This window comes from Micromys minutus, assembly GCF_963924665.1.
Source record: "Micromys minutus genome assembly, chromosome: 18".
Taxonomy (NCBI): Eukaryota; Metazoa; Chordata; class Mammalia; order Rodentia; family Muridae; genus Micromys; species Micromys minutus.
The window spans coordinates 24,507,089-24,533,708 of record NC_137953.1 but is presented as its reverse complement, the minus strand read 5'-3'; the positions used below and the strand labels follow the sequence as shown (position 1 = coordinate 24,533,708).

At 38.3% G+C, this 26,620-nt stretch overlaps 1 protein-coding gene across 2 annotated transcripts; it reads left to right on the top strand.

Annotated features, from left to right (window-relative positions):
• LOC308432148 (putative vomeronasal receptor-like protein 4) lies at window positions 1-26,620 on the top strand (the record flags this gene model as incomplete). 2 transcript variants are annotated; one of them, XM_080931876.1, is made up of 2 exons in its annotated part: window positions 1-117; window positions 25,826-26,620. In XM_080931876.1, 2 exons carry the CDS (start codon window positions 1-3, stop codon window positions 26,618-26,620), a joined length of 912 nt encoding a protein of 303 aa, XP_080788002.1. The 2 variants fall into 2 exon arrangements, with proteins under 2 accessions (XP_080788002.1, XP_080788001.1); XM_080931875.1 differs by lacking the exon at window positions 1-117 and having other exon boundaries at window positions 25,709-26,620.

Genomic DNA, 26,620 nt, shown 5'->3' with positions numbered 1-26,620 from the left:
ATGTTCTCACTCAAAAATGTCCTTTATTTCCAAGCTGGACTTGGAGTTCTTGCTAATACATTTCTTTTTTGTTTCTATATTTTCATAATTCTGGGTCACAGACCTAAGCCCACAGACGTGATCTCCTGTCAACTGACCCTGGTTCATATAATAATGTTCCTAAGTGGGGGTGAAATTTTGCTTACAGACTTATTTGAGACACTAAACATTGATAATGACTTCAAATGTAAGGCAACTTTTTTCATACACAGAGTGATGAGAGGCCTTTCTATCTGCATCACCTGCCTCCTGAGTGTGTTCCAGGCTGTCACTGTCAGTCCCAGTACATCTTTGTTGGCAAATTTTAAACAAAAACTAAAAAAATATATGAAATATTATTTTTTATGTATATGGTCTTTCAATTTGTTCTATAATAGCAACCGGATCATCTATGCTGGTGCTTATACCAACATGAGTGAGACCAACCAGATGAAGGTCACTAAGTACTGTTCCCTCTTACCCATGAACCACATCATCAGAGGACTGATTTTAATAGTGGCAACTTTGAGAGATGTGTTTCTTGTAGGAGTCATGCTGACCACAAGCACATACATGATGAGTATTTTGCTCAGACATCAGAAACAATGCAAGCATCTTCATAGTATCAGCCAGCTAAGATCATCTCCCGAGAAAAGGGCCACTCAGTCTATCTTGCTTTTGGTGGTTTGCTTTGTGATCATGTATTGGGTAGACTACATCATGTCATTAACATCATTCCTTGCTTGGGGGTATGACTCATTCCTCTTGACTGTTCGAAAGTTCGTGATGAATGCCTATCCCACAATTACTCCTTTAGTACAAATCAGTTTTGATAACAGAATAATCATTAAGCTGAAAAACCTGCAGTCAAAATGCCACGATATATCATTTTAAAAAGATTTTTCTCTATTCCTCAAAAAGCTATTAATTTATTTCTTATTCATGTGTATAATATTGTGCCAGAGTGCATGCGTGTGTCTATCCTGATGTTCACAGAGATGAGAAGATATCATGGGATACCCTGAAATTGGTTTTACTACCAGTCATAAATATTATCTCATATAGCTCCATTTATTTGATTTCAAAAATACATATTCGTTTTATAATTTTAAACGTTCAAGTAGCAAAGCAAGTTTTTTAAAAATATGATTTAAATAAAATTTGTGCTATTCCACATGAACCTTTTTTTCCCAATTTGGTTGCCATATAATAGAGTTCTTAAGTCAGTTGTACACAATAAGTTTATATTTCTACATGAATTATCTTTTTCTTCTTTTTACTTTATATAATAAATATTCCTTTGGTAGCTCAAAAGATGCTCCTCAGTGATACTGAATTTTAAGCTTTCTTAAAGCTTTCTTTCTTTCTTTCTTTCTTTTTTTTTTTTTTTTTTTTTTGAGACCAATTGTCCCTAGCAAAGCAACATTCCATGAAGTGGAAAAATCTGTCCTCATGGAAAGAAATTGTTTCATAAATATACATTTGTCTTCTATTCTTTTTTTAAACGACTTTATTTTACAAAACAAAGATAAATGTACAGATTTTAAACATATTTTGCTTAAAATTATACATTTTTGTCAGTACTGTTTTTTCAGATATTAAAATAATTTTTACATAAAACTATGTGAATATATTTTTTAGTCAGTACTTGGTTTTTTCAAGGGCTTGACAGTATGCATTGAAAACCTAATAGTTACAATGAGTATAAAATACATGCAAAACAAAAGGCAACATGGAAATTGTCAAAGTCTTCTTGTTTTGTAAATATATTTTTTTTGTTTTATTTCCTGGACTTCATACAGTCTGTGAGTTGTTTCTGGGGGAGTGCAAGCCTCTGGGGTTAGCATCCCACTATCAGTGACTGCATATTATGTCTGTTCTTTTGTGACTGGGTTCTCTCACTCAGGATGATATTCTCTAGATGCAGCCATTTTCTTAAGAATTTGGTTAAGTCATTGTTTCTGGTGGCTGAGTAGTATTCCATTGTGTAAATGTACCACAATTTTTGTATCCATTCATCTTCTGAAGGACATCTGGGTTCTTTCCAGCTTCTGGCTATTATAAATATAGCTGCTATGAACATTGTGGTGCATATATCTTTGTTGTGTATTAAAGTGTCTCTGGGGTATATGCCCAGAAGTGGAATAGCTGGGTCTTCAAAGCTTTCTTTCTTAAAGCCTGGTTCCTGGTTCCCTGGATCAAGCAGGGCAGGGGCGCACTTTCTCCGCCCTTGGCAGAGATCTTCTGCACCCCAGCTAGTTGGAACGCTTTCTCATCAGGCCTGTGTCCCTGGATTGTCACTGTTACTAGTTGCAGATGGTCTGAGTGCCCATTCTGCACTCAAAGACCCTGGCTGGGAACAGCCCAATGCCAGGTTACTGGTTCCCTGAACCAAGCATGGGGGCGCACTTTCCGCGTGCTCGGCAGAGACCTCTCTGCACCCTGGCTAGTCAGAACACCTTCTCACCAGGCCTGTGTTCCTGGATCTCTGCTGTTCCTGGTCTAGTTTTATCCTTTTACCTGCAAATACCATTAATTTAATGGTTGAATCCCTGTCCCAACCATGCTCTCTTTTCTCATCGCCTTGGCATTCCCATACACTGGGAAAAGAAGCCTTCACTAGATCAAAGGCCTTTTCTCCCATTGATGCTATCCTTTGCTGCATATGCACCTGGAGCTATAAGTTTCTTCATGCTAATTCATTGGTTGCTGATTAGCCCCTAGGCATTGTGGTGGTTTTGGTGAGTTGATAATTTTGTTCTTCCCATAGGGTCACAGACCCTTTCAGCCCCTTCAGCTATTTTCTAGCTCCTCACTGGGGTCCCCTTATTCAATCTGATGGTTAGCTGCAAGCATCCTCATCCGTGCCAGTATGGCTCCGGCAGAGCCTCTGAGGAGGCATCTATAACAGATTCCTTCCACTACTTGGAATCAGCAATAGTGACTGAGTTTAGTTCCTGCATATTTGATGGATCCCCAGGGGAGGTAGTTTCTAGATGATTTTTTTCCCAGTACCTGCTCCAGCATTTGTCCATTTGTGTGAATTTCACTTGTGGCAGAGGCAAATTGTGTGAGTTATTCTGTTTGTGTCAGGAATGAATTGTCTGTGTCCTCCTTGGGTTTCTTCATATCATTTCATCTGTGATGTGAACTAATCTATATGTATCCTGCCCATGAACAAGGCAATTGGTCTGTATGATAGTTCTTCTTGTTTGTTCTTGTTTTTCTTTGTGTTCTTAGATTTGGACTAACAAAATTTTTGGATATGGGACAGAAACTTTCTACCTAGAGCATAAAGATTAGGTTGTTGGACATGCACACAATTTGTAAGTAGATATAAAGAAAAAGAAACTCCAGATCCTGTGCACATCTGAATGGCCAGCATTTGGGGTCAATTGGCTCCAGGCGGGGACATTCGATCTTCCTATAACCATGGCAGTCAAACATAAGATTCTGGGACTTGAATCTGGATCTGATAGTCACCCAGATCAAATCTCCTACATTAGTGTCTGGAAAGAACTTATATCTAATCCTTCTGTTTGGGTATGCCCTTCTCCATCCAGCAGGGTTCTGACTTTTAAGACAGTCTGAGCCATCAACTGGCTCAGGGAAGAAGACTGTGGTTCTCCAGGAATCGGGGCCTACAGATCTTCTACATGATGGCCCTCCATCATATCTGGCAGCTCTGGTTCAGAGTGCACTGTGGGAGCCCCAAGCTGTGGGAAGCTGAGGCTCTACTGGCTCCTGGACCCTTTGCACCTTTGTCCTAGCCATGGTGACAGGACGCCCAAGAGCTGGATCTCCTGATAATCCCCTTCAGTCCTTTGGCCCTGCATCCACAACTGGGAATCAGGCCATGCAATACTGGTCTTTATCCACTTCTGACATCTATAACTGGAAAACCCATCATCCACTCTTTTCAGATAAGCCCAAGTGCCTCACTAATTTAATAGACACCATTCTTTTCATATACCAGCCTACTTGGAATGACTTTCAGCAGGTTTTGCAATATGTAGATGACTCATTAAATGCAGAAGAGAATAAGGAAGACTGTCTCAGGGGCACGTAGCAGCTGATGATAGAGCTATGTGAGTTGGGTTATTGAGCCTTGGCCAAGAAAGCCCACATCTGTCAATGTAAGGTGAGTTACCTGGGGTACCTATTAGAGGTTAGGAAGTGCTTGTTATGAGAAAATAGGAAGAAAAGCATCCTTCATATTCGTGCCCTGAAGACCCCCAAACAAGAGTGAGAAATTTTGGGAAAGGGTGACTTTTGTAGGTTTTGGATTCCTGGGTTTGCCAAGATCGACGACACCCTCTGCTCCTTGACTAAGAGTGGACAATGCTTTTATTGGGGTGAGAGAGAACAACAGGCATTCTATGCCATTAAGAAGGCTCTTTTGGAAACACCTGTACTCAGGCTTCCTGATGTTAGCAAGCCTTTTCATTCCTTTGTGGCAGAGAACCAATGAATGACTAAGGGGGTGCTGATCCATGGAAACACCCCATTGCTAATGTGTCAAAGAAATTGGACCAGGTAGTTTCTGGATGGCCTATCTCTTTGAAGATAAAAGCAATGGTGGCAATCCTGGTTAAGGATGCAGATAAGCTGACCTTTGGGACATGATTTGACTGTGACAGCTCCCCATGCCTTTGAGAGTGTGGTATGCCAGTCCCATGACTGGCAGCTCACTAATGTCTCACTAATGACCCACTACCAGACTTTGTTGGTAAACTTGGATTAATTCACTTTCACACCTCTGTTGACCCTCAACCCGACTACTCTCTTACGTGACCCTGCTTCTGAGGCACCTGCCCAACACTGTGTGCAGGTCCTGGCAGAGGAACAGGGGTGGCAGAAAGATCTCTCCAACCAGCCACTGCCTGAGGCCATGTCACCTTATTCAATGATGGCAGCAGCTATCTCCTGGATGGGCAGCAGGAGGCAAGAGCCACTGTGGTTGATGGGCAATAAGTGCTCTGGTAAGAACCATTGCCCCCTGGAACGTCATCCCAGAAAGTGGAACTGATCACACTCACCAAGGCCTTAGATCTGAGACCTGAAAAAAAAAAAGATCAACATCTACATTGAAAGCAGGTATGCATTTAACACCACTTGGGAGCATGGGGCAATATACCTGCAGAGGGTCTCCTGACATCCATCAGCAAGAAAATTAAGAACAAAGCTGAGATCAAAGCATTTTTGGAGGCTCTCCATAAGTCACTAAAGGTGAGCATCATACATTGCCCAGGCCACCAAAAATGAGAGACTTTCAAGCTAGAGAAAACAACTTTGTGGAAAAAATGGCCAAAGAGGTTGCTACTAAAGACCCAGCCATGGCTATTGTCTAACTATTAAAGACACAGAAAAGGTGGGGGGGGGATAAAAAAATGGATTATGGGTTGGCCCCTTGTACATTGCTTCCCACAGGAAGTAGTTCAAATGTCTGGTTATCTAAATATTACCTTAAAAATATGGACAATGGAAGACACAAAAGAAAAAAATCATTTTGCCTCAGGCCCAAGCAAGAGATGTACTTGGCCAGATGCAGTGATGGACTCGTGTGGGTGCCAAGAAATTAGTGAAAGCAGTCAAATGCTTTTGAGTGTTTATGATAAACCCGAGACACCTCTCAGAATAAACAATAGGTGTCAGGTTTGTCAACAAGTAAATGTCTGCCACACCAGGTAGGGAAATACAAAGACCTGGGGGAGGCAGACCCAGGAGTCTTTTGGGAAGTAGACTTTACCCAGGTCAAGCCTGGGTAATATGGTTACAATTTTTTACTGTTTTTTTTTTTTTTTTTTTTGGAGATACCTTTTCATGATGGTGGAGGCCTTTACCACCAAACAGGAGACTTCCATGGTGGTAGCAAAGAAAATATAAGAAGAGATTTTCCCCAGGTTTGAAGCACCTAAGGTAATGATCAGACAATGGCCTTGCACTTGTATTTCAGGTAATTCAGGGGCTTGCTAAGGTGTTGGGGATTAATTGGAAACTCCATTGTGCATATTGTCCCCAGAGTTCAGGACAGGTAGAAAGGATGAATACAACTTTAATAGAGATCTTGATGAAACCGATCTGAGAGACTGGTGGTGACTGGGTGGTGCTCCTTTACTTGGCCCTGTTCCAAGCCTGGAACAGCCCTTATGAGCTGAAATTGTCTTCCCTTTGAAATTCTCTTCTGTGGTGTACCCACCTTGTTGAACCTGACCTTGAGATTACCATCTGAGTTGACCATGAACTCATAAAAAGGCTAATAGCCCTTCAGATAGTTCAGAGAGAAATATGGTCCAGTTTGTCTACTGTTTATGGTCCAGGGACTATGGGAATACCCCATCAGTTTCCAAGTGTAGATGCTCTATATGTCTTCCATCTCAATCTTTAGAACCTTGGTATAAAGGACCCTACATACTCCTGATAACCATCCCTATGGCCCTAGAGGTGAATGGAGTTGCAGCCTGGATACATGCCTCTCAAGAAAAGGCTGTTACCTGCCTGCAGCCAGTTGTTCATTTTTACACAAATGGAAATAAGAGCATTTTCCCCACTGAGACCCTCTGAAGATCAAGTTCACTCAATGGCCTATGAGAAATGGAACTCCTCTGTCAAGAATCATCCTGATCCTGATTTTGTTTCAGCACAGGGGATGTCCAAAGTGACAAGCTTTCTCCAGGCAGCCATGCTGACGTAGAGCGTGACCTCAACCCTCATGGAAGATGATTTGTTCACTGAGACCAAGAATCCCCACTCTTACACATGGTGGCCAATGCTTGACTTTCACTTGTGTCATTGACTGTGTGTTAGACTCTTGGGATACATCTATGGCCAATGCAACTGACTTAAATGGTCTATATGTATGTACTCTTAAATACACCAAGGGCAATCCAGAGGATTCGAGAATTGGCTGTGGTTGACTCACCACATAGTGTCTCCTCTATAATAACCCAGTTTATGTCTGTTCCCAGGACAAGCCTACCATGAGAGTTCAGCTCACATGTATGTGTGTGTGTTTGGGTGATGACTACTACTTCTGTGGGAGTTGGGGAAGAGAGACTACTGGAGATACTGGGGCCCATCCCCCTCTTGGGACCTGATAAAGGTCAGGAGAAAACTCATCAAAGCCAGTAACTGCAAATCAGATCTAACTCCCTGTCAATTCTTGGAATGCAACCCCCTGTGTGTAGGCTACACTGAAGCCGTAGCTGGCTAATAGTAGCTGGCACAAGGGAAAAACCTGGGGGCTTAGACTCTATAAATGCCAGTTTGATGATAGCTCCTTTTCACTGTCCGGCTCAGGATAGAAGTTCCCACTGCTTCAGTGGAACCCAACAAACAAATGCCATTGTGCCACCAAAACTTCTGGAACTCCCCCTCCCTGATGACTCAGTCAGCTCATAAAACAGCCCCCCATGTTTTAGGGAATCTGAACCAATATCAACCTTACTAAACTCCCTTGACTGATCTCATCAAGAAAACCTTTCATGTGCTGAATAGATGTAACCCCAAAGCCACTAATTCTTGCTATCTATGCTATGATGTAGCACCCCGTTATTATGAAGGCATTGCTTTTACCTCCTCAGATATCACCCTGTCCAATACATCATCTTCCTTCAGGTGGGCTCAAAAATTGGGAGTAGGTCTTACCTTACAGGTGGTGAGGGCCTAGACTCTGCCTGGGGCAGGTCCTATTATCCTACTGATCTTTGTGAAACTCTACTTATTCCCCAAGTTACTGAGCTTCATATGTTATACCACCCCAGAATGGATGGTGGGCTTGACCACAGGCCTTGTGCTCTGTGTTCATCCACAAGTGTTGGACCAGAAAAAAGATTTCTGTGTTCTAGTATTGTTAATTCCAAGGCTAATATGCCACCCTTCTGAAGAAATGCTGGGTACATGAGATGGAGACCAACGAGTCAAAACAGAGTCTGTAGCTATAACTGGTTTTGCTACTAGGGCTGGGATCTGGGAGCCACAGATATGGCCACTGGGACCACATCTTTAGTAGTCCAAGGACAGATATATCAAGAACTGAGGATAGCTACAGATGCAGATATTGAAAGAATTGGGAGTTCCATCTCCCATTTACAAGAATCATGAACCCCACTCTCTGAGGTAGAGTTGCAGAACTGACATGATCTAGACCTCTTATTCCTCCAGCAAGGAGGTCTCTGTGCTGCTTTTATATGGACCACTCAGGAGTATTTCAATGGCCAAAATTAGAGAAGGACTTGCCAAGAGAAAGAGGGAAAGAGAAGAGGACCAAGGATGATTTCAGTTCTGGATTAAGAACATCTTCTCATTTACCACCTTGCTTTCCACTTTGTTGGGACCCTTAATAATTTTACTTCTAGCTTTAACTTTTGGCCCCTACATTTTTAACTGTTTAGTAGCTTCTATAAGAGAATGAATAAATACAGTTCAGTTAATGATTTTAAGGCAATAGTAGGGAATCAAGAATATGAGTTTCAAGATTGAAGCTATGCTATAAGGGGGGGGGGTCAATGAAAGAACCAGAGTTGGTGGTTAATCTAAGACCATGGTGAGAAAACAGCTCCACAAACCTTTGAGCACAAGGGCCCCTCCCTTTCTTGGAAAAACTCCAAGTCAAACTTTCAAACGAAGTCCCCTTGTGACTCCCAACTGACCTCCCCCCTTACAGCGTCCTGAATGATACACTGAGTGGGTTTGACAAAGTTTTTGCTCCACCAAGAGTGCACAGTACCCTGTCTGGTTATCATTGTTCAAATTCTTCCTTAAATGTTTGCAAGGTCTATAATCCTCTGTTAGATTCTGCAAAGGGTCATCTCCCTCTTGAAGCAGGTGACCCCAATATGTTGGAACAATAAAATTGCTCTTGCTTTTGTATTAATCACTGCCTCCATGAGTCTTCTTCAAGTGGTCATGGAAGAGTTCCCATTTGAATCTCACGATAGTATACTACCAGAATTAGAGTTTTCTAGATAAAAAGAACCTATAGAATAAATCTCTATAAACATCTAAAAAAATTATTAGAATGGATTAGAGGCTGTGGTTTAGGTAAATCAATAATGACTGTGTACCAACTGAATGTTCAAAAACCCAGCAGTTGTTTAGCTTATGAGGCTGGGTGTCTCATGTAGTTTCAGTATATGCAGACTCCTGAAGCAGTAGGCTCTAATGCCAGTAAAACACTGGACTTGTTAGCAAGAATAAGAACAGACAATGAAAAATGCAAACTTCCTTCTTCTTTCCATATTCTTTAAAGAAGCTTCCAGCAGAAGTAGTGATCCAGAATGATGGTGGATCTTCCTGCCTCAAACATCCAGAACCAAATTGGAACTTCCATTTTAAATGATGTAATTAAGATAAACTCTCACACAGGTGTGCCCAGTCATTTAAATTTAAATTTAGATTAATTTGCAGATGTAGTCCAGATGACAACCAGAAATAGACATGACTCTATCAGGTCAGGTGTAAATTTAGACACTGACTACTTTCTTATTTGTGTCTCCTCAACCTTCTCAGTTATTTTATAGCTCTATTAAGACTTCAACAAGTGCATGGACCAGAATAGAAGATCAAGAAATGAACTCTCACAATATGGTCACTTGATTTTTGACAAAGGAGCTGTAAACATTCAATGGAAAAATGACAGCCTCTTCAACAAATGGTGTTGGTCCAACTGGCAGTCAGCATGCAGAAGAATGAAAATAGACCCTTTCTTATATCCTTGTACAAAACTTAAATGCAAGTGGATCAAAGAACTCTACATAAAACTAGCTACACTGAAATTATTAGATGAGAAAGTAGGGAAAAGCTTAGAACACATAGGCACAGGAGAAAATTTCTTGAACAGAACACTAATGGCATGTTCTCTAAGATCAAGGATCGATTAATGGGACTTAATGAGATTGCAAAGTTTCTGTAAGGCTGAGGACATTGTCAAGAAAACAAAACAGCAGCCAACAGATTGGGAAAAGTTCTTTACCGATCCCATATCTGATAGAGGTGTAATATCTAATGTATACAAAGACCTCAAGAAGTTGGACTTCAGAGAATCAAACAATCCTATTAAAAATGGGGTACAGAGCTAAACAAAGAATTTTCAATTGAGGAATATCAAATGGCTAAGAAGCATCTAAGGAAATGCTTGACATTCCTAGTCATCAGGGAAATGCAAATAAAAACAACCCTGAGTCAGTCAGTTTGGTTAAGATCAAAAACTCAGAGGACAGCAGATGCTGGCAAGGATGGGGAGAAAGAGAAACACCTCTCCACTGTTAGTGGGGTTGTAAGCTGGTACAACCACTCTGGAAATCAGTGTGGTGTTTCCTCAGAAAATTGGACATAGTCCTACCTGAAAACCCAGTTTTTCCACTCTGGGCATATACCCCAGAGATGCTCCAACATACAATAAGGACACATGTTCCACCATGGTCATAGCAGCCCTATTTATAATAGCCAGAAGCTAGAAAGAACCCAGAACAGATGTCCTTCAGTAGATGAATGGATACAAAAATTGTGGAAAATTTACACAGTGGAGAACTACTCAGCAACTAGAAACAATGACTTTATGAAATTTCTAGGAAAATAGTTGTATCTAGAGTATACCATCCTAAGTGAGGTAACCCAATCACAAATGAACAGATATAATATGCAGTCACTGATAATTGGATACTAACCCCAGAAAGCTTTGAATACCCAACTTACAGATCATATGAAGCTCAAAATAAGAAAGGCTAAAAAGTAGAAGCCTCAGTATTTCTTAGTACAACATCAACAACTGTATAGCACCCACTCAGAGTGGGGTAAACCTAGACCTTAAATCATTTCTTGGTATTTAAAAATCATTATGTTTAATCTATACACACCAAGGAAACTTTGACTATTTCTATGTTACACTTTGTTTTATATGTACTTTATGCTTATGGTAACTAGTAAGATTTCAATGCATACTATCAAACCTTTAAAGATATCAAGTACTGACAAAAATATGTTCATATGGTTTTATGCCAAAATGCTTTTAAATATCTGTACATGTATCTCTTTTTTATTCATGATACATGGCCAATAGCCAAAACCTACTTTATTGATACATAGCAACTGTAGTTAAATGTAAATTTATATATAATATCATATAAATATATATAATTGTTCTAATTACTATGATTTTTACCACTTTATTTAAAAAAGAGGGATATATATGCAGATTTTTTTTTAATCACTGAGGCACTTCCTCAGTCCCTGAAGCTATGAGGTGGAAACCCCACGTTAATGTCAGAGTCAGGGCTGTAGAGATGTGTCAGCAGTTAAGAACAGTTACTGCTCCTGCAGAGGAGCCAGGCTTCTTCCCAGAACTTTTGTCAGGTGGCTCGCAACTGCATGTGGCTCCAGGAGATCTGACACCTCTGGCCTTAGGGGACTTTCTTTTTTTTTTTAAGAACTTTATTTTAAAAAACAAAGATAAATGTACAGATTTTAAGCATTTTTGCACAAAAGTATATAATACATTTTTGTCAGTACTTGTTTTTTTTTTTTTTTTTTTTTTTTAAGGTTTGATAGTGTGATTGAGATCATACTAGTTACAATGAGCATAAAGTACATGTAAAACAAGATGTAACCTGGAAACAGTCAAAGTTTTCTTGGTGTGTAAAGATTTTATTTTATTTTTTTACAATGAGCAAACAGTACATGTAATACAGGGTGCAACCCGGAATTTGTCAATGTGTTCTTGGTGGGTAAGGATTGAGCATGACTTTTTTTTTTGTTTTCTTTTTTTCTTGGACTTCATACAGTCTGTGAGTTGTTTCTGGGGCAGTGCGAGCCTCTGGGGTTAGCATCCCTCTATCAGTGACTGCATATTATGTCTGTTCTTTTGTGACTGGGTTATCTCACTCAGGATGATATTCTTTAGATGCAGCCATTTTCTTAAGAATTTGGTTAAGTCATTGTTTCTGTTGGCTGAGTAGTATTCCATTGTGTAAATGTACCACAATTTTTGTATCCATTCATCTTCTGAAGGACATCTGGGTTCTTTCCAGCTTCTGGCTATTATAAATAGAGCTGCTATGAACATTGTGGTGCATATATCTTTGTTGTGTATTAAAGTGTCTCTGGGGTATATGCCCAGAGGTGGAATAACTGGGTCTTCAGGTAGTATTATGTCCAATTTTCTGAGGTATCGCCAGACTGATTTCCAGAGTGGTTGTATTAGTTTGCCACCCCACCAACAGTGGAGAAGTGTTCCTTTTTCTCCACAACCTCGCCAGCATTCGTTGTCATCTGAGTTTTGGATCTTGGTCAATCTGACCGGTGTGAGGTGGAATCTGAGGGTTGTTTTGATTTGCATTTCCCTGATGGCTAAGGATGTTGAGCACTTCCTCAGATGTTTCACAGCCATTCGATATTCCTCAATTGAGAACATTTTGTTTAGCTCTGTACCCCATTTTTAATAGGGTTGTTTGATTCTCTGGTGTCTAGCTTTTTGAGTTCTTTGTATACCTTGGATATTAGGCCTTATGCAGATTTTTAATGCATTTTTGCATAACATTATATGAAATTTTTTTCAGTACTTAATTCTTTTAGAGGTTTGAAAGCATGCACTGAAATCCCACTGGTTACCATAATCATGAAGTACATGTAGGACAGAATGTAACATGGAAACAGATTTCCTGTTGAGTATAGATTAAGCATAATGATCTGTGAATACCAAAAACTGCCACAAGACTATTATCTTAGCTCTTGGATTATTAATGATTTAAGGTCCAGGTGTACCACACTCTGAGAGGGTGCTATATATTTATTATTTTCCTAAGAAGAACTGAGTCTCTCTCTCTCTCTCTCTCTCTCTCTCTCTCTCTCTCTCTCTCTCTCTCTCTCTCTCTCTCTTTGTTTTTGGCCTTTGTTTTTATTGAGCTTTATATGGCCTGTGAATTGCTATGGGGTGTTCAGAGCTTTCTGGGGTTAGTATCTAATTATCAGTGACTGCATATTATGTCTGTTCTTTTGTGACTGGGTTACCTCACTCAAGATGATATTCTCTAGATGCATCCATTTTCTTAGGAATTTCATAAAGTCATTGTTTCTGATAGCTGAGTAGTCCTTCACTGTGTGAATATACCATAATTATTGTATCCATTCATCTACTGAAGGACATCTGGGTTCTTTCCAGTTTCTGGCTATTATAAGTAAGGCTGCTATGAACATTGTAGTACATATGTCTTCATTGTATGTTGGAGCGTCTCTGGGCTATATGCCCAGAAGTGTAATATTTGGGTGTTTAGGTAGGGCTAAGTCAAATTTTCTGAGGAACTACCAAACTGATTTCCAGAGTGGTTGTACCAGTTTACAACCCCTCCAACACTGGAGAAGTGTTCCTCTTTCTCCCCATCCTTGCAAGCATCTGCTGTCATCTGAGTTTTGGATCTTAGCCATTCTGACTGGTGTGAGGTAGAATCTCAGAGTTGTTTTGATTTGCATTTCCTTGATGACTAAGGATGTCAACACTTCCTTAGATGTTTCTCAGCCATTCGATATTCCTCAATTGAGAACTTTTTGTTTATCTCTGTACCCCATTTTAAAAATAGGATTGTTTGATTCTCTGGTGTCTAAGTTATGAGTTCTTTGTATACCTGAGATATTAGGCCTCTATCAGATATGGGGTTGGTAAAGATTTATTCCCAATCTGTTGTCTTCTGTTTTGTTTTCTTGTCAGTGTCCTTAGCCTTACAGAATCTTTGCAATCTCATTAAGTTCCATTTGTCAATCTTTGACTTTAGAGCACAACCCATGGTTCGAGCTTCACTGAACTGGAGGGCCATGATTTTTGAGTGCTCAGCCTAGACCTCTCTGCACTTTGGATACTCACGCCACACTCTCACCAGACCTGTGTACCTGGATCTCTGCTGTTCTAGGTGGCAAATGGTCTGAGCATTTTGTTCGTGCACAAGGGCTTTCTGGGCATGCACCAAGTCTATTTCCCAGCGTTCCTTCTCCCCTGAACCAATCGGAGGGCTGCGTTTTCTGCATGCTTTACCTGGCCCTCTCTGTGCTTTGGCTACTCACTGTGCAGTCTTGCCAGTCCTGTGTCCTTGGATCTCCACCATTCCCGGTGGCAAATGGCTGCATATCTTCTTTTAACATAAAGTTATAAGGAAAAAAAAGGTCTTCAACCAGTATATTGATTAGTTTTGGAGAATATTGACATTTCTGTCTTCTTTCTGATGTTAGTGGAATTGCAAAAATTATCTCTTCATTTGCGTAACTATTAATTATTAGCTTGCTGCAAATTTCCTTTATTATGTCTAGGTGTGTCTATAATCTTTCCAGAACTTTTCTTACATAGGTATATTAGGTTTTGTATTTTGACAAAAGCCTATTTGCATGTGATTTGATTAGTAAGTGATTTTTGTATTTTATTATGTATATAAGAAGGATTATATTATCTCATTTTTTTCATTGTTATTTTCTTTATTTACTTTTTAAATGTTATCCCCATGTCTGGTTTCCCTAGTGGAATTCCCCTATCTCATTCACCTTCCTCCTGCCTCTATGAGGATGCTCCCCCACACAGCCCCCCAGCAACCCAGCCACCCAGCCACCCACTCCCTCCAGCCTTCCTGAGCTGGCATTCCCCTACACTGGGGCATCAAGCCTTCACAAGAACAAAACCCTCTTCTTCAGGTGATGCACAATAAGTTCATTCTCTTCTACATAAGCTGCTGGAGCTGTGGGTCCCTCCATATGTACTCTTAGGTTGGTGGTTTATTCCCCGGGAGTTCTGGTGGGTCTGGATGGTTTGTTGATATTGTTTTTCCTATGGGGTTGCAAACCCCTGTAGCTCCTTCAGTCCTTTCTCTAAGTCCTTCATTAGGGACCCTGTTCTCAGTCCAATGGTTGGCTATGATCATTCACCTATGTATTTGTCAGACTGTAGCAGAGCCTCTCAGGGACAGTTATATCAGGCTCTTGTCAGCATGCACGTCTTGGTATCTGCAATATTATCTGGGTTTTGTGACTGTATATGGGATGGATTGCCAGGTGGGCATTCTCTAGATGGCCTTTCCTTCCATCTCTGCTCCACCCTTTGTCCTCTTATTTCCTTTGGACAGGAGTAATTCTGAGTTAAAAATTTGGAGATGAGTGTGTGGCACCATTCCCCAACCAGGGCCTTGCCTCATCTCTGGATATGGTCTCTACAGGTTCTTCTACTTTGTTTGGCATTCAAGCTAATATCATCCCCTTTGGGTCCTGGGAACCTCTTACTTTCCTAGCATCATGGACATTCTAGTGGCTATTCACCATCCCCCATTGCTACACAACTCTGTTCCACTTCCTGATTCTCTCTATATCATCCCCTTTTCATCCCATTCCTGATCCTGACTTCGTTTTCCTCTCCTCTCTTCCTCCCACGTTACTCCCACCCTCCAACTACTGTCAGTATTTAGTTTCCACTGTTAAGAAATAATGAGGTTTACATAATCAGGTCTTCTTTCCTCTTAAGCTTCATATGGTCTGTGAGTTTTGTCATAGGTATTTCCATCTTTTTGATTAATATCCACCTATCAGTGAGTACATACCATGTGTGTTCTTTTGTGATTGGTTACCTCACTCAGGATGATATTGTCTAGTTCCATCCATTTACCTAATAATTTCATGAAATGTTTGTTTTTAATAGCTGAATAGTACTCCATTGTGTAAATATACCACATTTTTCTGTATCTATTCTTCTGTTGAGTGTCATCCAAGTTTTCCAGCTCCGTACTATTATAAATAAAGCTGAATATAAAATGTTTAGGTTATATATTTTGTGGAAACCTGTTCTTCCTTCATTCATTGGAGTTGTATTTGTGGTGTATCATTTCAGATTGGTTGTCATTAAACTTGGTATGTATTGCTGTAGGTACTACTACCTTTGAAAGATCACCTTGAGGAATCAGCTGTCCCTATTCCCATGTTTTCCTAAAATTAGGGACATTTTTCTTTGTATTTGATGGGTTTCACTTATTTTTGTCTTGTGTTTTTCTGAGCAATTTAATCTCAACTTTTTTTCTTGTTGTTCTTTGTTTTGTATACTTAGTATTTTAACTTTAAGATACTTGGAAATTTTGTTTGGCTTTTTTTTTTTTTTACATTATGTGGGGTTCTGAAATTTAATGGCTTTGCTGTTGGGGAAGTTTTGAAATTCTTTTGTTTGCCATTCACTTGGAATTCTTCTCTTTCACCTGTGCCTATCATTTGACGATTTGTTTTTTTCCATGTTGCCCCACATATATAATATTTCCTATGTATACACACTAAAAACTGAGCTAAATCTACAACCCCACAGCCCAATTTCTGCCGAAAATACAGTCATATTACCGCCAGGCTGTCTGCTCTGTAAGAAAAATATTTTACCATTGGAGTGTTTGGAGGAGGTAACATTTTCCTAATTTTCTCAAAGGCATTGTTGATTTCTATGTGAAATGATAAAGCCACTGTCAGTTAGTTATGAAGTGTTCCACATGTGCTTTGGAAGCTGGATAAATACCTTGGGGCATCTAAATTGTTTTTCCATTTCTTTTAAATTGGGTATTATTATTCTTACTTTTGTTTTGTTTACAAGGACTGATTTTAGTTAATCTATACCCACCCAGGTTGTGGCCTGCAGAGAGTATCTCACACACTGGAAACTCAGAGCTCAGCTGTTTTCACCCTACTGTTCCCCTAAAATTAAGGGCGTTTAGTTTTTTCATTTGATGGTATCACTTTGTAACAGTGTCAATGTCAGAAGTGCCTTCTCCAGATAACATGATAACTGTGGGTCTAGAGGGAGATGTGCTGATGGCATTTCTTCCTTATAACTACTTCTTAGGGCCTCAGTCTACAAGGATGTTTTTGGGAGACTCAGAAGGTGAGTGGTTCTTTGTTTTCTTTTTGTTTTTGTTTTTATTTTTTAAATTTTTAATCTCTTCAGTATATTGAGAGCAGTAGGGGTCAGAATGAAGCAGGATTCTATAATAAATAATTAGAGAATTTTCTGTATAAAATTTACTTTTGAGCTATATTAACTGATAAGTAAGCCAGATATGCTTGCAGACAAGATTGTCAGTGTAATGATTAATAAAAGAACACTGATTTCACTAAGTTTAATGTCTTCTATATATGATAGTAGACAGGGCCCAGCCAAAGGATCAATTGAAAAAGCCAATAGGTAAAAGATACTTCTTGTAAAATGAAAATATCATGATACACATTACTTTTTATGATGGATCTACACTGACATGTAGTAACTTAAAAAGTAACTCCATCTCAACTTTTTACGGCACCTATGTGACAGAGGATTGCAGTGTGTGCAGAGAATGCTCTAAAAATTCTAAGATCATGGCTCCTCCTAGGTGTGGCCAACTGTGATAGATTTCTATCCCTGTAACACAATGCCTCAGGTGTCTTAGATTTGGGTTTGTATTTATTTTACTCTTTTACTCTTTTACATTTACTACATAAAACATCAAGCTGTGAATATACAACAAAGATTAGCTAATGTAGTTTATCAAGCAATTTTCTTGTGTGTTAGATTTGCATATACTGATGAATTCTTAGGAAAGTTTCATTTAGTGACATGTTAAAATATAAAATTCTCTTAGCCTCATATAAGTTTAAAGTGTTTTACAATGATTTGTTTAATGTATTACAATGATATTGTATTAAACAGACATTCTGTAATCACTTTGTTATATTGGAAAATTTCATCTTTTGTTAAATACTTGTTCTCTTTTGAGAAGTATAATTTTCGGTAGGAGTTTTTGTTATCTTATTAAAATGAATTCCCTATTCTCATTTCAGGTTTTCTAAATTGAACCTCGTAGCATTGAGGTTGAATAATAGTGAGTATGATTTTCTTAAGCAGTGAGAAATATATTTACAATTCTTGAACAATATGAAATTATTTAAAGTCAAATCACTAAGATTTCTTTTAATAGTTACAAAATAAAATTGGTTGTTAAAATTCAAACACACACACACACACACATACACAAAACCAAGTAATTTAAATTTAGGTGATGAATATCAGAAGTCAATTTTTATTTTCCTGGAATATCAGTTTCTAATGTTTGGAGGAGATTAAAATGGAACATGCAGGCAGATATGGTGGCAGAAACCTAAGAATCCAGCACTTTGACAACTCAGGCAGCAGAATTATAGGTTTGATTGAAGTCAGTCTTGAATTGGTTGAGATCTTTCTCTGTTTGCCTGCCTGCCTGCCTACCTGTCTGTCTGTCTGTCTGTCAGTCTCTGTATGTCTGTCTTCCTCTCATTCACACAATTACTAATACCATTAAATCAAGGTGGAAAATTGAGAATGTAAATTTATAACAGTATTGTCAATGAAATGGAACAAAATAATGCCAGTAACCCTCATTAACTCCCTGGGTCAGAGTTATCAATGCCATAAAAACCAGTTGTCAGAAACATGAGTTTATGTTTGCAAGTGTTACAGAATTTTCAGTTTGTTTTGAATGATTTACTTTTAAATGTCTGCACTAGTGCACTTGGCAGGACCGTGTGGATCTGACCAGGTCATCCAGAAAACAGAGGACATACCTTCAGTTTTCTTTATGTTCATTTTATTTTATTAATGTATTGGATGTGATTTGCAGTTTTTCACCAAAGTAATCTTAACATATTAATTAATAATAAGCAGTAACAACACAAGGACACACTATACCTGGGATCTATTCTAAGACATCATAATCCAGTAATCTCTCTCTCCCTCTCCTTCGTTCTCTCCTTTCTTTCCTCCCTCCCTCTCCCTCCTTCTCTCTGTCTCTCATCTCTCTTTCCCCTTTTCTTTCCTTCTCTTGTCTTGTGCAGAGAACACACACACACACACACACACACACACACACACAATCAAAATCAAGCATGCAATCATACACAGACACACACACTCAGAGAGATTTCCAGTGAACATTCATATCTTTGCCAAACTCACATCAGTGGTCATGGAACCTGTGATGAACTTTGGGTATGACTGCTTCCCAACAGTCTCTGCAGTGACATTCCTCCTGATGCTGCCTCATCTTAACAAACTGGCTTTCAACTGAGATTATAATATTCTGCTCAACATCTCTGTGTTTCCGGTTATGCCTGTGCTAATTTTAATATCCAAATAAGAATTCATACCCTTAATATTTCATATACTATCAGGATGGTGGTATGAATTACTATTTTATTGAAATCTATTAAGTATTCTTGCTAGCATTCTATATTTTATAAAGACTTTATGGAAATAATTTTGGTACCAAGTTCTTTCTCTTTCTAAAAACATCTCTGTGTTGCTGACAGTGGACAGTAACATCAGCCAACAATTTCATTTGTCATCTGAAAGTCACACACTAATTTTTTTGTCCTCTCTGAGCAGTCACAGAGCATTTAGGTCATTACTTACCACATGTGGTGAAGATTAACATGAAAATGATTGTGTTGATTTACTCTATTTGTAAAGTAATTACTATATATATATATATATATATATATATATATATATATATATATATATATATATAATACAGAGACCATTATATGTGCATCAAACAAACTGTCCTAAAAGCAAATACTGTGACAATGAAGAGGTGAAGTAACTGTTCAAGTGAGAGTGTGGAGTTGTTCATGAAGATGCTTCTCTCTGTCTCTGTCTCTGTCTCTCTGTCTCTGTCTCTCTGTCTCTGTCTCTCTGTTTCTGTCTCTCTGTCTCTCTGTCTCTCTGTCTCTCTCTTTGACATGCTTTTTCAGACACATGACTGCAGACTGCTTAGACTTTTGGTCTGGGTCAATTTAATAGTCATGACATCTCCACTGTTATAAATGCTTATGGATATATTTTGAGTTTTATTACTTACAACTAAATATTTCAACTCAAAGTCACATGGAAGCCACCAAAACTGCAATTTTCTTTATAAGTACAAGATGATTTTTCTCGGTATATGTCCCTGTTAATAAACCAGTTTTTATTCATGATAACCATGGTCTTTTTTCACCAATGCTCAGCTCCTGTGAGTCACAAATAAAGATGCCAAGTTATGAACTACAAGCATGCTATTTTCTATTTGCGATAAACATTCACAAAGCAGTGGATATAAAGTAGAGGAGTTGAAATGCATATTTTTATAATTTTTATAGGACATTTTATGTAGTTACATTTAAAATGTTATCTCCTTTCCCGGTTTTCCCCACTCCCATCACCCCTTCCACTGCTTCTATGACGATGCTACTACCCCTCCCACCAACCCACTCCTACCTCACTACCCTGGCATACCCTTACACTGGGAAAAGAAGCCTTCAGAGGAACAAGGAAGGTCTTACTCCTTATATTGATGCCAGACAATGCCATCCTTTTTTACATATGCGGCTAGAGCCATGAGCCTCCCCATGTGTAATTTTTGGTTGGTGATTTAGTTCATGGGAGCATTGGAGAGTCTGGTTTGTTGATATTGTTGTTCTTCCTATGGGGTTGCAAACCCCTTCAGCTCCTTCAGTTTTTTCTGCAACTTCTCCGTTGGGGTCTCCTTGCTCAGTCTGATGGTTAGCTCATCCTCATTTGTATCATTACGGCTCTCACAAAGCCTCTCAGGAGACATCTGTATCAGGCTCCTGTCAGCATGCAGTTCTTGGCATCAACAATCATGTCTGGGTTTGTTGGCTGCATATGGGTGGATTCCCAGGTAGGACAGCATCTGGATGGCCTTTCTTTCAGTCCCTACTCCCCTCTTTGTTCTTGAATTTGCTCCTGTGTGTACTTTTCCCCCTTCTAGGAAGGACTGAAGCATCATCATTTTGGTTTTTCTTCTTCTTGAGCTAAATGTGGTCTGTGAATTGTATCTTGGGGATTCCAAGATTTGGGATAATATCTTCTTTAATGTTCGACCATGCCATGTGTGTTCTTTTGTGACTAGGTTGCCTCACTCAGTATGATATTTTATAGTTCCATCCATTTGGCTCAGTATCTCATAAAGTCATTGGTTTTTTTATTTAAATTCTACAAATATTATACAATTTTTTCAATTTATAATAATAAAAGAAAATTATTTGTACAAATATTACTTTGAATTTCATAAAATGTACATTAAACATAAGAAATAAATATTGGTTATGTGTGTTTTCATTTTCTATGTATATTTCTTTCTTTTTTATATTATCCTTTTTTAATTAAACAACGTTATTTTAAAAAATGGATAAATGGACAGATTTTAAAAGCAATTTTGCATAAAACTATATGAGTATTTTTGTCAGTATTTGATTGTTTTTTAAAGGCTTGATAGTATACATTGAAAACTTACTAGTTATAATGAACATAAAGTAGATATAAAATAGAACGTAACATGGAAATAGTCAAAATATTTTTGGTGTGTAAAGATTAAACATAATGAAGTCATTGTTTTTAATAGCTGAGTAGTACTCCATTTTGAAAATGTACCACATTTTCTTTATCCATTTCTCTGTTAAAGAACATCTGGGTTCTTTCCAGCTTCTGGCAATTATAAGTAAGGCTGCTGTAAATACAGTGGAGCATGTGTTATTGTTATAATTTGTAGCATCTTTTGTGTATATGCCTAGGAGTGTCATAGATAAGTACTTAGGTAGTACTGTATCCAAATGTTTGAGGAACTGCCAGACTGACTTCAAGAATGCTTGAACCAGCTTGCAATCCCACCAAATATTGAGGAGTGTTTTTTTTCTTCACATCCTCACCAGCATCTTCTGTCACATGAGTTTTTGGTCTTAGCCATTCTGACTTGTGTGAGGTGGAATCTCAGAGTTGTTTTAATTTGCCTTTCCCTGATGACTAAAGATATTGAAAATTTTAGGTGCTTCTTTGCCATTTAATATTCCTCAGTTAAGAATTCTTTGTTCTTCTTTCTACTACATTTTTAATAGGATTATTTGATTCTCCTAGTCTAACTTTTTGAGATCTTTGTATATATTAGACATTAGCCATCTATCAGATATAAGATTGGTAAAGATCTTTATCCAATCTTCTGGTTGCAGTTTTGTGCTATTGACTGTGTACTTTGTCTTACAGAAACTTTCCAGTTTTATGAGTTTCCATTTGTTGATTTTTGATTTTCTATTAGAAGGCATTGGTGTTGGGTTCTGGAAAAATGCCCTCTGCCTATGTGTTTGAGGATCTTCCCCACTCTCTCTTCTATTTGGTTCAGTGTATCTGGTTTATTATTTATTTATTTATTTATTTATTTATTTACTTATTTATTTATACACTACAGATTTTTTTTCCTCTCACTGTCTACCTTCTGACTGTTCCACATTCCTTATCCTCACCCCACCCCATCTCCACAGGAATAACCTGACCCAACCCACTTCACCAGACCTCAAAACTCTCCAGGACCTCCAGTCTCTTGAGGGGTAGGTGAATCTTCTCTTACTGAACCAAGACATCTGCTCTACATGTGTTGGTGGCCTCATATCAGCTAGTATATGCTGCCTGGTTTGTGATTCATGGTCTGAGAAATCTGGGCGGTTCAGGTTAAATGAGACTTCGGGTCCTCCTACAGGGTCACCCTCCTCCTCAGCTTCTTCCAGATTTCCTTAATTCAAATCAATAGCTTCTGTTCATTGCTTGGGTGAGAATATCAGCATTTGACTCTTTCAGCTGCTTGTTTCATCTTTTGAAGGGCAGTCATAATAGGCCCCTTCTTGTGAGCGCTCTATAGCCTCAGTAATAGTGTCAGGCCTTGAGTTCTCCCCTTGAGCTGGATTATACTTCGAACCTTCTTTTCCTCAGGTTTTCTCCATTTTTCACCTCTGTCGTTCTTTCAGACAGGAACAATTATGGGTCAGAGATTTCACTGTAGGGTAATAACCCCAATTCCTCAATTAATGATCAATCTTTCTGCTGGAGGTGGGCTCTAAATGTTCCTCTCCCCACTTGTAGCACATTTCATCTAAGGTCCTTCCCTTTGAGTCCTGAGGGTCTCTTATCTCCTGGGTCTCTGGTACATTCTGGAAGGTTCTCTCAACCTCCAATGTTCCTGGGTTTTCTATTTCTATTTTTTTATGGCCTCCAGGACTTCAGTCTTTTTTCTCCATCAAATCCCAGATCATGCCCCCCCCTCCAACCCCTATCCCTCCTCGGTCTCTCCTTCTCTCCCCCTCCATGTTTGATTTCTTCTCTGTCACAGTGGGACTGAGGTGTTCTCACTTGGGTCCTTCAGATTGTGGACCTTTTTGAGTTCTTTGAACTGTATTTGGGTATTCTGTCTTTTTTTTTTTTTTTTTTTTTTTTGGCTAGTATCCACATATTAGTGAGTATGTACCATGCATGTCCGTTATCATCTGAATTACTTCACTTAGGATGATATTTTCTAGTTCTATCCATTTTCCTGCAAAACTGAAGATAACCTTATTCCTAATAGATGAGTAGTACTACATTGTATACTGGAGTACTACTCATGTATACTCCCTTAAAAACACATTTTCTGTATCCATTCTTTTGTCTTGGGACATCTGGGTTGTTTCCAGTTTCTGCCTGTCACAAATAAGGCTGCTATGAACATAGTGGAACACATGCCTCTATGGTATGGTGGGGCATCTTTTGAATATATTCCCAAGAATTATTATTATCTTTTATAGTAACTATAATACTTGTGAATATTAATAAAGTATTGAAGTGTAATTAATAATCAATTATCATATTAACATGATTTGTCCATTTGTAGATTTAAAGTTGTAATCAGGCTATAGTTATTACAGTTTGCAGACTAGGGTGTGAATTAAATACTTTCCTGGAGATTTTGTTATTTATTTTATTTTATCTATCTATATATGTATATTTTGCCTATATGTGCACCACTTGTGTGCCTGGTCTCAGGAAGTTTGTATCCTGTTCAATCAGAGTCATATGTTACAACCCACCATGTCATTGATGAGAATCAAACCTAGGTCTTTCCAAAAGCAAATCATGTTCTTGGCCACTGAGGTCTATCTCCACCCTGTATCCTATAGCTTTTTATAAACAGAACACCAATGTGCAGGTAGTGTAAATGTCTGTTAGTGAGAGAATTAGATATTTGGCTCTGGTAATTGTGATGAATCCATTCCTTTACTAGATTAAGCTTTTCAGGAGCAAAATAATGTAAATATTAAAAGTGTGAGTTGTGGTGTCATATTCATATAAAAGTTGTAGGCTGGTCTAAGGCAATAACTTTTGAATTATTTCCATATATACATGTATGTGTCTACATATGTGGAATATATGCATAAACTTCAAAATATAAATTGGACATTCATTTTCTAGCACAAATCCAATTTAGTGTAGTCAATTTTATTTTCTCTATGACAAGCTGATTAAATGTGTTGAATTAAGTTAATTCAATAATAAATTGATAATGGCTAGCAGGGCAATTAACTAGTATAGGCACTAAATGTAAGATTTTTGAGTGAAAGTGTGAAAAGTTTGTGGATTATGATGATGTATGGTAACACTTAGGACCTTGTTTTCTACTACATGGGAAGGAATATATTTTGAAACAGTAACATACAAACAGGATCACTATCTGACCATATTAGGTGATTTTATGTTTGTTATACTGTGTAGATAATAGAGGTGGTTTAAGTGGCCCAAGTTTTTTCTTATTTGAGAGATGTATGTAGCATATAGAAATTCCAGAAACCACAAAGTAAAAGAGAAACACTGATCATATAGGGATGGGATGGAAGCAACGAAGATCAGAATATTACAGTACAAATGATCTCATCAGTGAACTAGGAAAAGGCGGGCTTCTCAGAGTGTGGATGAAAATAAATATGGAAGAAAGAGGTAAAATATCAATATGGATTACTGAAAAGCCATAACTACACATTCTATTAATTAATTACACTGTACCCCCAAAACTGAATGCAAAAGACTATTTGTTTTAGTAGCTTGGGGTTAATTCCTTGAACCTGAAGTTTCACAAAAGGCGACAGGATGGGATCTAAAGTTGGAGAGGCCTAACAGCATTAGGAACTACAAATATTTGTCATTTGCAAAGTAAATTAATGGTCTTCAACCGTATCTATCTCTTTAATTCTGATTCTGAGAACGTAAGATATCTTGAAAAGGAATATCAAAGCAAGTGGATTGAGAATGATATTTTTCTGAATAAAATAAATGGGATTACAACAAATTATCACAGTGATTTCATTAGAATCATAAATTTAAGCATGGATGGTTACAACTAGAGCACAGTAAAATTACAGAATATGAGAATGAATCACCTAATATATTAGATTTATTTTGAGAATATTTTTCAGATTAATGTAAAATATATTTTGTTGTAGGAATATGGTTAACATTCTGTGCTTAACATGACTGTTAAGTCGCTAACTATGAAATGAGGCAATTAATTATACAGGTTTGGATTTCTAAGGCATGACACTCAAATGTTATACAGGGATACAAAGTGAGTATTTTGTAAATATACAGTTGTGATTGGATTTATTATATATAATGTTTTATATATACAGCAGATACATGGAAAACATAGGAATTTAGGCTCTGATGTACAATCTGGAAGATCAAGAGTTAAAGAGACAGGCTATTCAGGAATAATATGGAAAATAGAGTGATAATCTATTCAGTGTACACACTCTTTATGTATGCTCTATCATTTTTTCAGATATGAAGTAATTTCCCACTATGCTTGTAAGATGAATACACTCTCCACTGATGTTCTCACTCAAGACTGTTTATTATTTTCAAGCTGGGCTTGGAGTCCTAGCCAATACATTTCTTCTTTGTTTCTATATTTTCACAATCCTGGGTCACGGACCTAAATCCACAGACCTGATCTCCTGTCAACTGACCTTTGTTCACATAATACTGTTCCTCAGTAGAGACGATGTTTTCCTTACAGACTCTTTTGAGTCACTGAACATAAATAATGACTTCAAATGTAAGGCAACTTTTTACATCAGCAGGGTGATGAGAGGTCTCTCTATCTGCATCACCAGCCTCCTGAGTGTGGTCCAGGCTGTCACTATCAGTCCCAGTACCGCTTTGTTGGCAAAATTTAAACAAAAACTAAAAAGATACATGAAATATTCTTTTTTATGTATATGGTCTTTCAATTTGTTCTACAATAGTATTCATATCATCAATGTTGGTGCATATACCAACATGAGTGAGACCAACCAGATGAAGGTCACTAAGTACTGTTCCCTCTTACCCATGAACCACATCATCAGAGGATTGATTTTAACAGTGGCAACTTCTAGAGATGTGTTTCTTGTAGGAGTCATGCTGACCACAAGTACATACATGATGATTATCTTGTGCAGACATCAGAGGCAATGCAAGCATCTTCATAGCATCAGCCACCTGAGAGTATCCCCCGAGAAGAAGGCCACCCAGACCATCTTGCTGCTGGTGGTTTTCTTTGTGGTCATGTACTGGGTGGACTTCATCATCTCATCAGCATCACTCCTTTTTTGGATGTATGACCCAGTCATCCTGACTGTTCAGAAATTTGTGATGAATGCCTATCCCACGATTACTCCTTTAGTACAAATCAGTTTTGATAGCAGAATAATCATCATGCTGAAAAACCTGCAGTCAAAATGCCACCATTTATCATTTTAA